Source organism: Peromyscus maniculatus, chromosome 11 (assembly GCF_049852395.1).
Source record: "Peromyscus maniculatus bairdii isolate BWxNUB_F1_BW_parent chromosome 11, HU_Pman_BW_mat_3.1, whole genome shotgun sequence".
In the NCBI taxonomy this organism is placed as follows: Eukaryota; Metazoa; Chordata; class Mammalia; order Rodentia; family Cricetidae; genus Peromyscus; species Peromyscus maniculatus.
The window spans coordinates 21,079,886-21,096,457 of NC_134862.1; the positions used below are offsets into that span (position 1 = coordinate 21,079,886).

The 16,572-nt window shown below is 42.1% G+C and overlaps 1 protein-coding gene across 1 annotated transcript in view; it reads left to right on the forward strand.

Annotated features, from left to right (window-relative positions):
- Positions 1-16,572, forward strand: part of Phlpp1 (PH domain and leucine rich repeat protein phosphatase 1) — a 207,023-nt gene that overhangs the window by 90,399 nt on the left and 100,052 nt on the right. The window contains exons 2-3 of the mRNA XM_006995013.4: positions 1,067-1,263; positions 7,451-7,576. Of these exons, the coding sequence (XP_006995075.2) occupies positions 1,067-1,263; positions 7,451-7,576 (323 nt within the window). The remainder of the gene's footprint in view (positions 1-1,066; positions 1,264-7,450; positions 7,577-16,572) is intronic.

A 16,572-nucleotide genomic window follows, 5' to 3' on the forward strand; every position in this document is an offset into this window, starting at 1 on the left:
GTCTTGTTATTTATTGTATGTGTGTTGCCATGGTGTGTGCATGCGTGAAGGCCAGAGGACAGCTTTTTGGGGATTTAGTTCTCTCCTTCCACCATGGTCCTAGGGATCAAACTCGGGTCATCAGGCTTGTGTCATTGGGTGGCAAACACCTTTACTCCATGAGCCACATTGCTGGCCTGCCAACTATTTGTTAATTTTTAATAATATAAATCTCTTGAGCTGTTTTTTCCCCTAGTCCTCGGTGGCTAGACTTCCAGATAAGTCGTTCTCCTGTGGGTCCTGTTGCAGAACACCTGTCTGCTTCTTTCGGATCTAGCCAGCATCTGACTTTGGGTTGATGTTTCTGTCGTCCCTTCAGTGTCTCATTAAAGCACAGCAGAGCTTCTTCTGTGTTGACAGGACTTGCCTGAGCGCAGTGTTACTGGTCCATTCCTCCCTTCAGAGCAGTAACTTCGGAAGTCTTTCTCACTGTCTCAGTCACAGTGCTACTCTCTGCCACTGCCCATCCCTGCACATCACACACAGCCTTGGCGGCCCTCGGCCTTCACCTTGTATGCTCCCATCAGAACAATAATTTTCATTTCTACTTTTTAGTAAATATACATTGAATAGGTGTGCGGATAAAACAGGTAGTTAATCCCAGTAAGACTGATTACTTTCATTAAATGGGTGATGCTGAATGTTATTTTGTCTTGGTCTGTAATCTTTTCTTCTTAGTTTACTAATGACTAGCTACACATAAAAATTTTGAATCCATTTCTTATTAAATATAAAATAAATAATAAGAAAATCAGTGATAAGAAAGGGCCTAAAACAGCCTTTTCCTTGGGTTTTAAGAAAAAGGCTATGTTTCACCTGCTACTAAAATACACATGAGGAATAATTGTGCTCGTTCTGGTTTCCATAAATCCACATGACTGTTGGCTGTATGTTCTTTTAGTTATTAGTTAGTTGCCCCCCCCCCCCCATAACCACTGTTTCCTAATTGATCAAGTATATAGCTGATGGGGGAAATAGCTTATTTTTAAAGACTAACATGTAACATGTTTGCTTGTGTTTATTTTAGGAAAACCTCACAGCACTGGGAGCTCCGAGCGGATTCAGCTCTCAGGAATGTACAATGTCCGAAAAGGCAAAATGCAGTTGCCAGTGAACCGATGGACAAGACGCCAGGTTATCCTGTGTGGAACCTGCTTGATAGTATCATCTGTGAAAGACAGCTTGAGCGGAAAGATGCATGTTTTGCCACTGATTGGTGGGAAAGTAAGTGTTAAGCAAGAATGCTGAAATATAGTAAGGACCTTCCAGCCATTTCTGTAATAAAAGGGGAATGGATTTGACTTGTCTGAACTACTTCCTGATGTGTTCCACTCGTGGGCAGTGTTGGTTCCTGGAGCTGTGAAAATAACAATGCCATTGGATCAGGAGGGAAAGTGGATCAGCAGAATGCCGTTTTATGTTAGAGTGCATGTGATAAATTCATTATAAGTAGGCATCCTTTGCTTTGTTAAGCACATAGCTCATAGTACTGGACACCATTACTAAGTCAGATTGTAGGAATACTTGTGTGCTCATGGAGGTTACTTGGAGGTTTAGGATCTCCTACTGCTGAAGTCTTACCAGACTTCCGTTACCTTCTGTGTATTTGTGTTCAGGGACTTAGTGGGTTAGCATCTTTAGTTTATTCGTATGGCTGGCCGTACATTCTGAGCTGGAATTGTCACACACTTGACAGGTGTTTCTCACATTACCTGTTGCTTTTCTTTGGGCATGTTAACTACTTTTTGCCCATTGCTTATAAAATAGAACCAGTTTCCTTGGGGAATTATTAAATTTTCTGCTGGTTTACATACGAGCCAGTATTAAATTCTCTGTTGGGGGTGGGGGTAGCATCACTATAATCACATGTCAGTGTGTGTTGATTTGAAAATGTTGTAATTTGTTAAAGGTTCTGATTTAGATGAGAAATGGTTTGTTGGAATTGGGGACATATGAAACAAGTATTTTTGTCTGTCTGTCTGTCTGTCTGTCTATCTATCTATCTATCTATCTATCTATCTATCTATCTATCTATCTATCTATCTTTTTCTCCTGGATGGGAAATGAGGTAGATTTAGGTGGAGAATGCAATTAGAAGAAAAAATAAGAAGCCAGTTTTTGTGAAAATACAAACTTAAAAATATTGGCAAATGTCTGATATGTTCTAGGAGTCAGAATTGAAGGTAAGGCCAGATCTGCATGGTGATGAGTGGTTTTGATGTTGCGCAGTTCTGTAGTTGAGTCTGCCCTTATGAATGCCCTGTGCTAGCTGCCCTCCCCTCCCTGGCAAACACCAGCCCTAGGAGGGCTGATACTCAAGCCTTTTCACAATAGGTTTCAGTGAGACTGAAGGGTAGACTTAGATCTCGTCACTCTTGCAGTTTGAAACCACCGCTTGTTAACCTTTGTCTGAGCATTAGGAGTTGTTGAGTGAAACTATGTATGTAGTCAAGGATGACCTTGAACTCCTGATACGCCTGCCTGGGATTACAGGTGTGGGGTTCCAGGTGTGTGGGGTTCTAGGTTAGTGATTACAGGTGTGGGGTTCCAGGTGTGTGGGGTTCTAGGTAAGTGATTACAGGTGTGGGGTTCCAGGTGTGTCCCACCACACCTAGTTGCAGTTTCATATAGTATTGGAAATTGAACCCAGGCTTGACATATGCTAGGCAAGTTCTCTACCAAGCAAGCACATCCATAGCCCACTGAGTGCAATTTATTATTTCATGTTTTGCCTTTTCATGGATTAATGAAAATTTTGTCATTTATGTTGTCATCATAGATGATTATTTTAAAATGCAAACATATTTAATGTTTGATTTAGGCCTAAAGTCTGTCTCTCTGTGATGCTGAGGGTTTGCATAGGCAAATGTGACATGATTTATTGCTTCTCTTTTGTGGGGGAAGGTACTTTGTTCGGTACTAAGAAGTGGGGAGTCACCATCTGTACAGCTGAACATCTTATGATTCCGTATCAGGAGATGAAGGGTGGACATATCACCATCTGCATTAGAGCTGTGAGTGGGACACAGAAATCGGGAGCACTGGGGGAGGTTAATGAAAGGCGACGTTTTGTAGGGGGAAGAAAGAATTTCATAATCAAAGAGGTAACAATAATAGAAGGATGAGAAATCTTTTGACATGTAAGTGGGAACAAGATTATTCTACTCAGAGAGGCAGAAAAGCACGTGGAATGTTCAGGTAAGGTCAGAAAATCCAGCTATAATTAGATTGCCATTCAGAGGCCCGTCCTGTTTCCCAGGCTTGTTATTGGACAGACTTCTACGATTGAGTGAATTGAAAGTTAATAGCTTCCGCTTTTTACAAGCAGATCTTGTCAAACCTGCTTTGCACTGTCTTTAAAATAATGGAGCTTGTTGAAAACCAAGTCTTTTAAAACCTGTTGACCCAGTTAGGAGAAAATAATTCACTTTTTGTAATTTGAGCTTCATTAGTGTTTGTCTATTTCTTTTTGTCACTCTGTTTTAGTTGGTAAAGGAAAAGCAGATTAAGTGCAAAAGCCTTTCCCTTCCTCTTTAATTCATATGTGGAAGGGCTAGAGGTGCAGTGAGGGCAGATGGGCATAGTCCAGGGGTGGTTGCTCTCGGTTCTGTTTTCCATGTCACCAGGCCATGACCAGTTTACAATTTTCAAATAACAAGAGGCTTCATTGTTCAAGAAAGCCCTCTTGGGCCAGTGAGTTGTCTCTGTGGGGAGTGGCGGTTGCTGCCAGGCCGTATGACCTGAGTTCGATCCCCGGGTCCCACATGGTGCAGTGACAGACTGATTTACAAGTTGTCCTCTGACCTTCATATGCACCTTGGCCATTGTGCGTGCGCACACATATATCAGGTTGGTAGGTAGATGGCAGAAGCAGATGGCAAAACATAAGTCAGCGAAACACCCAGTAGACACTACTAGAGTATCCTGATTAAGAGGGGTGGACGTTCTTTAAGATAGAGGCTTTTCGTTGAATGGATTTCAGGTTTATATAGTTTTCATTTTTAATGATCTAGTCTGTAAATATTCCATGATTACTGTAGTTTTTAAAGTAATTTTTCTACTTATGAACATTTAGGTTGCTTCCAGGTTTTTGTTGTTAACAGTGTTGTTAACATAATCTTAGAGTGATATTCTTTCTGGCAAATACATTTTTTAAGGCAGAAATTCTTATTCACAACAGAATGTCTATGCCCAGGGACACTTGGTATTATAGGAAGTGTTTTTGATGTTAAAGAGTGAGCAAGCAGCCCGTCCTGGAGCCTGTGTTGACGTTGGTGTATCTCTCTGTCTACCGTTCTTCCTTTAGAAGCCCACGCCTGGGCTCTATGAGTGTATCTGGGTTTCTTCTTAATACCCATTTGTTCACTCCATGTTTAAACCTGTATTAAAACATTTCTATTAAACTCCAACTCTGCTTCATAAACTGTCTACTTTTAAAATTCCTTTCAGCATTGAAGCTGTGAATCCTAGTTTGGCCTGAATCAGGGTCCTAGAAAATCTAAGGGAAGTTCTCAGGCTGATGAAGGTGATAATGGGGAGCTGTCTCTCCTGCCTCTGCCCCCTAGAACACTGTCAGGACAATGGGTCATCAACTGACAATATTTCCTGTGACAAAGTGACAGGAACATAGGCGGAGCACAAGAGCACCCAGAAAGAAAACAACAACAAAAAGCTTCAAAGTTAATGTTACCATGGTAACACAACTACCAGACCTTGATGCCTTACAGTAGTAATTTCTTCTTTGTATCACATGTCCGCTATGAGTTTGTGGATTTTGGAGTGATTTCTCTTTCTGCACACTCTATAGGGACCCTACATGATACTCCTTTCTTCTGTTGTTTAATATTGGTGACCTGTGGCAGAGGAAGAAGTACCTGTAGTGTTATTTACTGGTTCTTGTCTATTCAAAGAGTTATTTTTATTTGTGTGTCTGTGAGTGTCTGTGCATCTCTGAAAGCAGGTGAGAAGAGGTTGTCGAGTGTCCTTTAAATCATTCTCTTGCCTGCTCCTCTTCCTGAACCTCATGGCTAAACTGGAAGCCAACAGTTCCAGTAGTCTTCCTGTTCCTGCCCACATTGGAGCTGTGGTTGTAGGTATTTGTAAGAAATGCCTGGTGGCTGTGTAATGCTCTTTCTAGCCCCACTCTTGTGTATTTAGATCTGAAATAGTGACCCATGCCACTCTTTTCAGCAGCTCATAGCCAGAATTATTTATATTGACTTGACTTTTGTGAGGGGTCTGGGAAGTGCTAAGAAGTAGGGGGAGTATTTGGTGAATACCAGTGTCCTTGCTGCAGAGGCATTAAAAGACTAGCAAAGATTTCCAGAGTAAAACACCCACACAACAGGTCAGATACGTCCTGAACAGTGAAGAGCTCAATCTAGTGATCTCCTGGAAATACACTGTTTTTTGTTTGTTTTTTTGAGACAGGGTTTCTCTGTGCAACTTTGTGCTTTTCCTGGATCTCGCTCTGTAGACCAGGCTGGCCTCGAACTCACAAAGATCCGCCTGCCTCTGCCTCCCGAGTGCTAGGATTAAAGGCATGCGCCACCACCGCCCGGCCTTGAAATACATACACTGTTCTTGAGTGTATCAGCACCAGAAAACATTATTGGCCTCTAGAAGGTAAGCACATTTACATTACAGGATGATACCCAATCTGCTTCCCAAGATGCAATTTTACACTCAATCTAGAGTAAATGTCTGATTGCTTTTTTATATTTTTACCATGACTTTATTAATGTACGGTGTGTGTGTGTGTGTGTGTGTGTGTGTGTGTGTGTGTGTGTGTGTGTGTGTGTGTGTGTATACACATGTGAGTGCATGTGGGTGCCATGGAGGGCTCAGATCAAATTCAGGTTGTTGGGCTGGGCACCAGGTGCCTTTACCTGTTGAGCCCCCTCACCATCCTTTTAAATTTAAGATTTATTTTCTTTTTAATTATGTATTTGTGTTGTGAGTATGTACACGTGAGTACAGGTGCCTGTGGAGGAAGAAGAGGAAGTCAGACCCCCTAGAGCTGATTACAGGCTGCTCAGCTCTCCTCTGAAGGAGCACAGGCTCCTCCTCACCACTGACCGTCCCTTCAGCTCCAGTTTCTGCTCCTGTTATTATTGTCATTTAACGTAGAGTTCGGTTTCCGGCTTTACGTTTTCTAGCTAATAAGTTCCATGCTAAGCAAATTTTCTACTTTTCTAAATATTAAAAGATGTTAATTTCCCTTTGTCTTTTCTTGATTTCACCCCACAGATTTTCACATGTATTTGTTTAGTTTTTAGGTTATAATTGTTTAAAACCTGCAATGTTTAGAAGTATGTAGTTGAGCCGGGCGGTGGTGGCGCACGCCTTTAATCCCAGCACTCGGGAGGCAGAGCCAGGCGGATCTCTGTGAGTTCGAGGCCAGCCTGGGCTATCAAGTGAGTTCCAGGAAAGGCACAAAGCTACACAGAGAAACCCTGCCTCGAAAAAAAAAAAAAAAAAGAAGTATGTAGTTGAAAAGTGTGTCATGTATGTGATAGAACACTCGCCTCGCAGACATAGGCTCTGGCAGTTCTCAGCACCGAAAGAGTGTGCTGTTCATCTTCTAAACACACCCAGATTTTAAACTGATTTTCCTTCATGGTTCTGGTTCGGTTACATGTTGAACAGTGTCACGGCACAGTGTTGTCATAAAATCCTTTTGTACATCTCTGTGAGTTGACCCTTTTTGTCAAGAAAATGATAGGAGTTTGTATAACATGTTTTGTTTAAACTTTTTCTCTTTGTGAATAATTGACTGTGAATGGGAGTTTATTATTTTAATTCTAAGAGGAAGCAGCCCAGTCTTGTAAAGATACCTGTGTAAGGAATAAGAAAGAAAGGGTCTGTACCGCTTTTCAACAGGAAGAAGGGAATTTCACTTTGGTGGTGAATTCTAATGAAGATAAAAATCCTCCTTTCTTGATTTCTTTGTAACTGAAGTTGTTGTTGGGACACAAGGATGTGGCTGTAAGTAGAAAGAGGCACACGGTGGGGAGAGATGCAGGTCTCTCCAGGTCTCGTGGTCCCAGTGTGCGCTGGCTCACAGCAGGGAGGGATGCAGGTCTCGTGGTCCCAGTGTGCGCTGGCTCACAGCGGGGAGAGATGCAGGTCTCGTGGTCCCAGTGTGCGCTGGCTCACAGCGAGGAGAGATGCAGGTCTCGTGGTCCCACTGTGCGCTGGCTCACAGCGGGGAGAGATGCAGGTCTCATGGTCCCAGTGTGCGCTGGCTCACAGCAGGGAGAGATGCAGGTCTCATGGTCCCAGTGTGCGCTGGCTCACAGCAGGGAGAGATGCAGGTCTCGTCCCAGTGCGCTGGCTCACAGCGGGGAGAGATGCAGGTCTCGTGGTCCCACTGTGCGCTGCTGGCTCACGGTTCTTCCTCTTCCCACAGGTGGAAGAGGTGAAGAAGCACCAGCACTGCTTGGCCCTCAGCTCCTCGGGGCCCCAAAGCCAGACGTACTACATCTGCTTTGACACGTTCACGGAGTACTTACGGTGGCTGCGGCAAGTCTCCAAGGTAAGCAGTGCCTACACCGGCCTGCCCGGGCTGTGTGCCTCACTTATCCCAAAACAGCTTTCTACACTTTGTTTTTCTCTCTTGGATATACTAATGATTAGCAAGTTTTAGTGTTTAAAAAGCTAAATATGGGTGAAAATGAGCACCCCCCCCCAATAATTTTGTTTAGCATTACTGGCTTTGTCTCTTAGCCCCTATTAAGGTGTCTTTCTTCCTTTCTTTTTTTTTTTTTTTAGAATTTCATTTCAGTATTTTAAATCATGCCCATCCTTCCTACTCATCCCTCCAACTCCTATTTCCCTCACTCATTCTCAAATTCATGATTCTTCAATTATTATTATTGGTATGGTGTGGTGTGGTGTGGTGTGGGGTGTGTGTGTGTGTGTGTGTGTGTGTGTGTGTGTGTGTGTGTGTGTGTAATGCAATCTACTATGTCCATTTATTGTTGCTGGTATGTACATATTTAAGGCTGACCACTTGGGACTGGATAACTATTCTTGGGGAAAACTGTTTCTCCCTCTCTCATCAGCCTTTGATTGGCTGTAGCTCTTCATCTAGGGCTGGAACTTTGTGACTGGCCCATCACGATAGCCCTAGTGGTGCAGTAGTTGCAGTCATCTCTTGGATCAATTAGACAATAGCTATCTAATTGTCTAATTGGACTTCAAGTCCACTCGTTGGGAGGGATTTCTTGCCTGGTACTGTAAACCTAGACCTAGCTAGCTATCTGTGGCCAAAGAGGTCATGGATCCTAGAGAGAACATATTACTGCTATTTTTATAAACCAATATAATCTGTAACTATTTTAAATAGTTACCCTCCAACCCAAGGATAAGTGCACCTCTCACCCCTCCTCAAATAAATTGATTTTGCAGTAGGTGGAGGTTGTTACAGAGATCTCTAACTAGTCACAATACAGAGAATAAGTGACTGTGGAATGCGCAGACCAAACTAATGCGTCCACAGTGCCGCCCCTGTACCTAAGGCTGAAGTGCAGGCGGGGTGAGCAAGGGCCGCAGGACCGGGACATCTGCCGAGACACAGAAACTGCGCCCATCAAAATCTCAAAAGCAGGGTCGCTTGAGTAAGACCTGCATATGAAGTAAGCCTTTGCGGTTTTTGTGTGGGGGCTGGAAAGACAGCTCAGGGGTTGGTCAAGAGTACTTGCTGTTCTCCATAGAACCTGGGATCAGTTCTCATCCCCAACATGACAGCTAACAATCACCTGTAGCTCCAGTTCTAGGAGAGCTTCCGCCCTCTTCTGGCCTCTGAGGGCAATGCATGCATTCTCATGGTGCATAAGACATGGGTGTGGGCAAAACACCCAGAATCATCCTTTAAAAAATGAGTAAAAAGTTTTTGTTTTGATAGCCTGACCAAAGTTTCTCCTCCCTACTCTCCCTGTGCCTTCACCCCTCCCCGTCCCCCCATCCAGTCCTCTTCCAGTGTTTCTCTTAAGAAAAGAGAGGGCCTCCCGTGGATATCAGCCGGCCGTGGTGTATCAAGCTGCAGTGAGATTAGGCACTCCTTTGCTTTTAACCCAGCCGGAGGGAAGGACCACCAAAACAGATAACAGAGCGAGCCACAGACCTCCCCTGCTCCCACTGTTAGGAGTCCCACGTGAAGACCAAGCCACACAACTCTCACATATGCAGAGGGCCTAGGTCAGTGGCATACAGGCTCCCTGGTTGTCAATTCCGTCTCTGTGAGCCCAGGTTAGTTGATTCTGTGGGTTTTCTTGTGGCTGCTGATTTTTCCATTAATTTTTTTTTTTATTTGTAAGATCTTAGTAAACCTTAAATTCAGTCAGTTACTGTTACAGATAAATTACATGAGGTTGAGAATATTTTAGTGACTAGCCTAGGATAGGATAAATATGAAACCATAGAACATGCTAGAGAGCTTACAAGCTTCCATCTTCTGATTACTTTTTCCTGAAAACCACCTAACCCTGTCTTCTCCCTTTTTCTTTATTCTGCCTTATTGAGTAATTTCATTCTCTTTATCTTATTGTGGGCATTTTATCTCCCCTATTCCTTTGTGTGCTGTGTGTGTGTATTTGGCCCATGAAATACTGCACTGGCATATTTTTTCAGGATAATGTGTGTGTTCGTCCCAAGAAATCCTGCACCTGTGTATTAAACTAGAGTAACATTATAAATAAGATAAGTAAGTGCTCATTTTTCAGATACTTTGTGAGTAGGCGTTTTTGCATCTTATCGTGAAGTGATGGGCTAGATTGCTGCACTAAGTGCCTTGGTTTGGGGTGTGTGTTTTAAATGATGGTCTCTGGGGTGCAGGAACATTACCACAGAATTCACTGTCATGTTTTTAAATTATAATCCAATTTGTTACCCAAGTGCACTATGATTCATACTGCTGCATGATGGAGCTATTTGTAAAGCGAATACGAGAGTGACTGTAGAAACAGTTAATGGAGACATTTCTGAGGCTTTCCACGGTACTCCCTCATTTGGATGACTGACTAGTTGCTGTTCTCTGATGAGGGCTGGCTCTTAGAATCTTTTGCTTCTCTCCCTTTCAGAAAGCTTTGGCGGGTTTTGGTTGATGGCATTTAGAAGATTCTCCTAACCTAAGGCAATGTATGTGCTAAGTGCACAGAGCAGCACTCTGCAGGGGGAGTAGGGGAGACGGCCTCCCCCTTAGTCTCACGTGTGGAGTGACTGTGATGTAAAGGGAGACACATACATTTGTCTGGTTGTTTTAAAACTCATCTTGTGCTTGCAGCCATTAGGAGACAAGGATTAAGTAATATTCTTTTGTATTTAAGTAGTTTTGAATATGTGTTCACAATTAAGTGACACTGTGTGGTTTCAAGACAGTAAATACGTTGCTGATGTCATCCTTTCAGAATAAAATGCCAGCATGCTATCAGTGGGAAGTTATTTCTTCTGTATTGAAATAATGATCTTAAATATAAGCCTTTTCTTTAATTACTTTGACATGATTTTATATTTACAGAAATATTGTAAAGAATACAGTTTCCATATGCCCTTTGTTCTGTTTCCTGTGCATGTAGTCATGGTGTATTCATTAGAACAAGGAGACTGACCTTATTATTAGCATATCATTCTGGACTGTCCTCAAGACTATATATTCTGTAGTTGCTTCTCTGTTCCCTTTCTAATCCAAGGTACCACAGTTCGCTTGGTCACTATGCTCTTTTCTCCTCTGCTGCAGAGTAACCTTTTCAGTCTATTTTCCATGACTGACAGTTTTCAGGATATGGTTGAGTTGTAGAATGTCTTATATGGAAGTACTTTTGATCTTAGAAACCAAATTTAGAGTAATGCATATTCGGCCAGATGTGAGCTGCTTACATTAAAAACAATTGAGATACAAATTCCTAAGTAGTGATAATGGTATAGACAAGAGTATATGTAAGCGGCCAAGTAAACTACAGCAGATTATGTTAATTGAAACAGTTATAACAAAAAGATTAATAGTCTTGTGTGTTGAACACCATACAGTTTGTAAGTTACAATTCTAACTCTGTCAAGCATTTACTCAATACCTTCTGTTGGTCAGGTCTGTGATTATGCAGCGAGAATAGAGCAAAGGAAAGTCCAACCCCTATCAGATGGCAGGATTTATTCCACAAGTAAATAGGAAAGGAAGAAAGAAAGGAATAACTCAGGATAGCTCCTTGGTTAAACACACCACTGGGTTTGATTCACTGCACCACATAGCAACCCACAGCTCACTGTAACTCCAGTTCTGATGCCCTCCCAAGGTCTCCTTGGGCACCAGGCAAGCACATAATGTACATATATACATGCAGGCAAAACACCCATACACATAAAATACATAATAAATAAAGTTGACAAATTTGAAAATATGTAAAAGAAAAGAAGTTATCAGGTTCTCATAATGTATTAAACAGGGTGCTAGGACAGAATGTTGGGAAAAAGAGACGTTTAAATAAAACATCATGGAAGAAGAGTGTGATGGTTTGAAGATCTGATGGGACAAGCTTTCCAGAAAGAGGGTGAAGACAGGTGAAGGCCCAAGCCTATAAAAAATGGAGTCGTAAATAAGGAAGGGAAGTCACAAAAGTTTCCTAGTGAGATCTGAGCTTGCTTTACCCAACAGAGTTGCATTAGAGGATTGCTTGACCACGTGCGTGGTTACCAGGTGTTTGGAAGGGTCTGCATTTGACTGTGCGGTATGTTTTGATCTAGCAAGGGAAAGTCTTTTGCCCTGCCCCTTGGCATTCTTATAAAAAGCCCTTTAGAAGAGACAGAAGGGGCTGGTGGATAAGGATCCAGGCCCTCCCGAGGCTATCCTGTACTTCTATCTGTCTCTCTCCCCTCTATATTTCTATCTAAATATTTCTCAACTCTCCTTCCTCAAGAGTACCCTGAGGTAAAAGTGAGAGCTGGTCTCCCTCAACAGAGGTCCTGTGCTATAGAATAATATAGAGTTTCAGTTGTGCTGTTTCTATAGTGACAGAACATTACAGAGCATTCTTTTGTAAAGTTAGGTGTGTGATAGACAACTGGGCAAGACAGAAGTAACTGGTTACTCTAGCAGAGGCTAGGGTGATTGCTGTGGTAGAACTGAAGAGACCTGGAGAAAGGGACCTGGGGTGTGTTTTGGAGGAGGACAGGGTAACCACTAAGTTATATAGAAGATGTGAGGAAAAGGGAAAAGTAGAGAATGGTTTTTAGAGCTGGGGATGTAGCTCAGTGGTAGAACATGTGCAGGCCCTGGGTTTAATCTCTGGCAACACACGCACGCACATGCGCGTTTTCTAGACCTTTACTTTGAATTGTGATAGATTAAAGCCTCAGTTGGACATCACAGCACTAATTGTATTCCACATAAACAGTTTGAACCTTCAAAGCTTCTATTAAAGGAGGAGACAGAGAAGCAAAGCACAAGAGAGAGACTCCCGAGTGTGGAAATGTGTATTTCTTTTTTTTTTTTTTTTGGTTTTTCGAGACAGGGTTTCTCTGTGTAGCTTTGCTCCTTTCCTGGAACTCACTTGGTAGCCCAGGCTGGCCTCGAACTCACAGAGATCCGCCTACCTCTGCCTCCTGAGTGCTGGGATTAAAGGCGTGTGCCACCACCGCCCGGTGGAAGTGTGTATTTCTAGCTTTGGTGGCCGTGCCTGTCCGTGTCGGCTTGATTGCCTCCCTGGCTGTGGCTGGCTCATGTGTCTTCTCCATTGTCTAGTGCCGTCATCTCCAATGAACGCCTCAGACACCAGACTTCTCCAGGGAGAGGCACTGCAGGATGGGGGCGGGCCGTGCCATGAGCCGGAACGTGGCGGCAGCAGGGTGAGAGGGCTTGTGTGAGTCTTCCTTCCCACTGATTGTAACCGCTCCCTTAGAAAGCCAGGAGTGGTGACACACACTTCTGTTCCTCGCTCTGGAGAGGCTGAGGCAGGAGGATCATGATTTCAAGGTTAGTCTGGGCTACCTATTTAGAGACCAGCCCGAGGGACGTGTCACCTTGTACATGCAGCCCAAGTACATGAGACCTTGTAGCCAAAACCCCAAAACAATGTATTTAATATCTATGTACTGAAATGTGTTGTCACTGTATAAAAGACAGTGTGCCATGTGCATATGTAGTCCTGTTTGCATTTGTATTTCCAAAATGTGTGTTTCTAGGAGTGAGTAAGGAGGAAATTAGATTTAATTGCTTCAGATTACTGGTAATGAATTAGTTAGACTGGAGCTTTAACATCTCTGTTCCTTTCAGTAAGACTGTGTGTTGTGGGGAGCTCTATGTAGTGGAGGTGAGTAATCTGAATATCTGAGTAAGGTAGTCATTAGTATTATACTACTTCCTGGCTATATGGTTCTACCTAAGATTTCAATATTAAGCTTTTTTATCGAATAGATGGAACAATAATGGTATCTCTTCTGGTTTATATGAAATGTGTGTGATGGACTTACACTGGCAATATCAGTATATGTATGTCTGCGGAGAGTGGATGACTAAACAAATGTTAATTTTATGACTGTCATTTCTGTCAAGTGATCAGGACGTCATTTAAAGATTTATTTATATTATTCCAGCAAATAAGAGAGCACAGGTTTTGTTTATCTAAGTGAGGTTTTTATGACGCTCTCAATCATAGGAGCTGTTTTGGGAAAGTAGAGAAGAACAGGGGGTCTGGGAAAGGCTTAGTGCAAACATTAGAAACACTGTCTTTCCTTTCTACAATCTTAAACACCAGATATCTACCTGAGAAACTCTCAGACTGCCCAGTAGGATGCAGATAAGCTGTAGGACACCTGGCCAGTGTGCTCCAGGTCAGGACTCTCCAGCACTGCAAATACTCATTTCATCTTATTTTATCATTTTATTTTTAGAAATATAGTAGTAATAAAAAAAAATCTATAATGAGCTGTTGCAGAAGAAATGAGTGAAGGAACCTCTCATTTGGGTAGAATTTCTATATAATGAGACTCTGACCACTCCTGGTTAAACTGCTGTGTTGGGAATAATCGTGTGATTCTTTCTTTAACTTCAAATGTAGGGAGAGTAGGCCAGGGCTGCAAACAGAGGGTAGAGTGTACGTGGCCTCTACTCTTCATTTTGGTCGTCATCTACGTTCCTTACATGTAGTATTAGGAAGGTAGACACTTTAGTCATATTCAAAGTCACTATGAAAACCTCTTTTCCTCTTCTTTATATTAAGAGAACATAGTTTTCATTTTGAAAAGGATTTTTAAGAGAAAGCAACATAAAGAAAAAAAATCTAAGATTCAGATTTCAATGTTCTTTTTTCCCCTACTCTAGTTATAATGAAAAGACACAAATAACCAAATTCCAATATTTTTAAATCAACACAAACTAGATAAGTACTTTGCAAAGGAAGTTCTTCATGTTCAGTGCATGTGTTTGGCTTATAGCTTGTAGAGAAGTGTTTTTGTTGTCAGCTGGTTTGTGTATTGGGCGTGTGTTAGTGAAGAATCCTTTGGGACGATTACAATATTGGTCTTGAAGTCATCTCTAAAATATGAAGATGCAGCATACTTTAAAAATTCAGTAAACAAAATGTTGTATGTGATGTAAAAGGGAGGAGTGTTATTTATGCACCATCCAGACACATGTCTAGCATGTTTTCATTGTGGTAGGAGGGGCAGCCTGCTTTCAGATGTTCACATTTGTAGTCCCATTTTTAGAGCATGCTCTCTCTAGACATATTGATTGATTCTGTGACTTGTTTTCAAAGTTAGTCTTTCATGTGAATCTGTAGCCTTAATTGTATGTTACTTTATAAGTTATAGTCATTTCTATAGTATCATACTATAAATCTGTCATGGAAGGTTAAAAGTAGATTTGGGTCACTGGTTTAGCACTGTGTATGTGCTCTTAACATTTTGTTTTGTTTTTTGAGGTGCAGATATGTGCATGTGCACGTGTGAGCATGTGTGTGAGCGTGTGTGAGTGTGTGTGTGTGAGCGTGTGTGTGTGTGTGTGTGTGTGTGTGTGAGAGAGAGAGAGAGAGAGAGAGAGAGAGAGAGAGAGAGAGTGTGTGTGTGTGTGTGTGTGTGTGTGTGTGTGTGTGTGTGTGAGAGATTGGGTGGTGGTGGTGGTGGTGGTGGTGGTGGTGGTGGTGGTGTCTCACTATGTAGCCTAGGCTGACTTGGTACCTGCTATGTACTATAGGCTAATCTTTAAATTATGGCAGTTTTCTTGCCTCTGCCTCAAAATGCTGGGATTGCAGGCATGAGGTACTCTAGTTTTTTGTTTTTAACTTTAATTACAGAAATGTCAAATATTCTGAAGTAGAAACAATATATTTTAACACTAACATATCTGTAACCCACCTGCCATGACATTCATGGCCACACTGTTTAAATTGTGTGCCTCCTCTCTGTGCATATCTACAGTAGAGTGTAGGGCTGTGTGTGTGTGTGTGTGTGTGTGTGTGTGTGTGTGTGTGTGTGTAACTCTATACAGTGAGAAATATCTTACAGATACAAGCATAAAACCACTACTTCCCTCATGTTTAGCAAATATTTCAGATAAGAATTTTTAAAAATGTTTATCTATAGTTATGAATGTTTTGCTTGCATATGTATACATGTGCATCATCTTGATACTTGGTGGTACTTATAGAATCCTGAAGAGGGCATTTAAGTAGAGCAGGGAACTGAACCCTGGTCCTCTGCAAGAGCTCCGAGTGTTCTTAACCACTGAGCCATCTCTGCAGCCCTGTTTCAGATCATTGTGATTGCTGTTACAAGTGGGTTTAGAAGATTAATGAGGCAAAGTGAATTTTTCCAAGTATTGATTAGCTAAAGGAAGTTGGAAATGACTTAACCACTTGTCACTAGCTTACTTACTTTGAACAATAAAATGACTGAATTGAAAGCATTGATTTTAGCTTGAATAACTCTGACCTCAAAAGACAAGAAACATCTCAGGCTTTCCATCCCCCACCCCCACCTCACACCAATTTTAGAATATTTGCACATGCATAGAGAGCTATCCTCAGGGAAGAGACCCTAAGTTTGACTTTGGAGTTGATTTGTTTTATATACCGTGCTTACAGAGAATGAAAATAATTTGGTACAGTATAGTTACTGAATCTTTATTTTGTCTGCTGCCTGTCACATGAGGTCATGCAGGATAGTTCTACTTGTCACTCAAAATTTTTGGGTCCCTTCACATTTTAGAATTTCAGATTGATTGTGTTCAACCTACACTGTTTCTAATAATAGCCCCCTTTGTTGTTTTCTGTAGGGAAAGGAAAAGATACATCATGGTCTCTTCAGGGGACCTCGGTGACCTAAAACTAGCCTGGTTTCCTTGGTTAAAGCACGGTGATTATCAGCCCAGGTTTTCATCAGGGCCGCTTAGCTTGTCTGTGGGTTTCTTTGTGCTCGCGTTAGCCAGTGTATTGGCAGTTGCAGGCAGACTGTGCATGTCACTACTGCCACTGCTCCTGCTGCGTAACTCTTCGTAGAACTGTAGTATTTTAAATCTTGGGCACTGATTTGAAAAGGAAG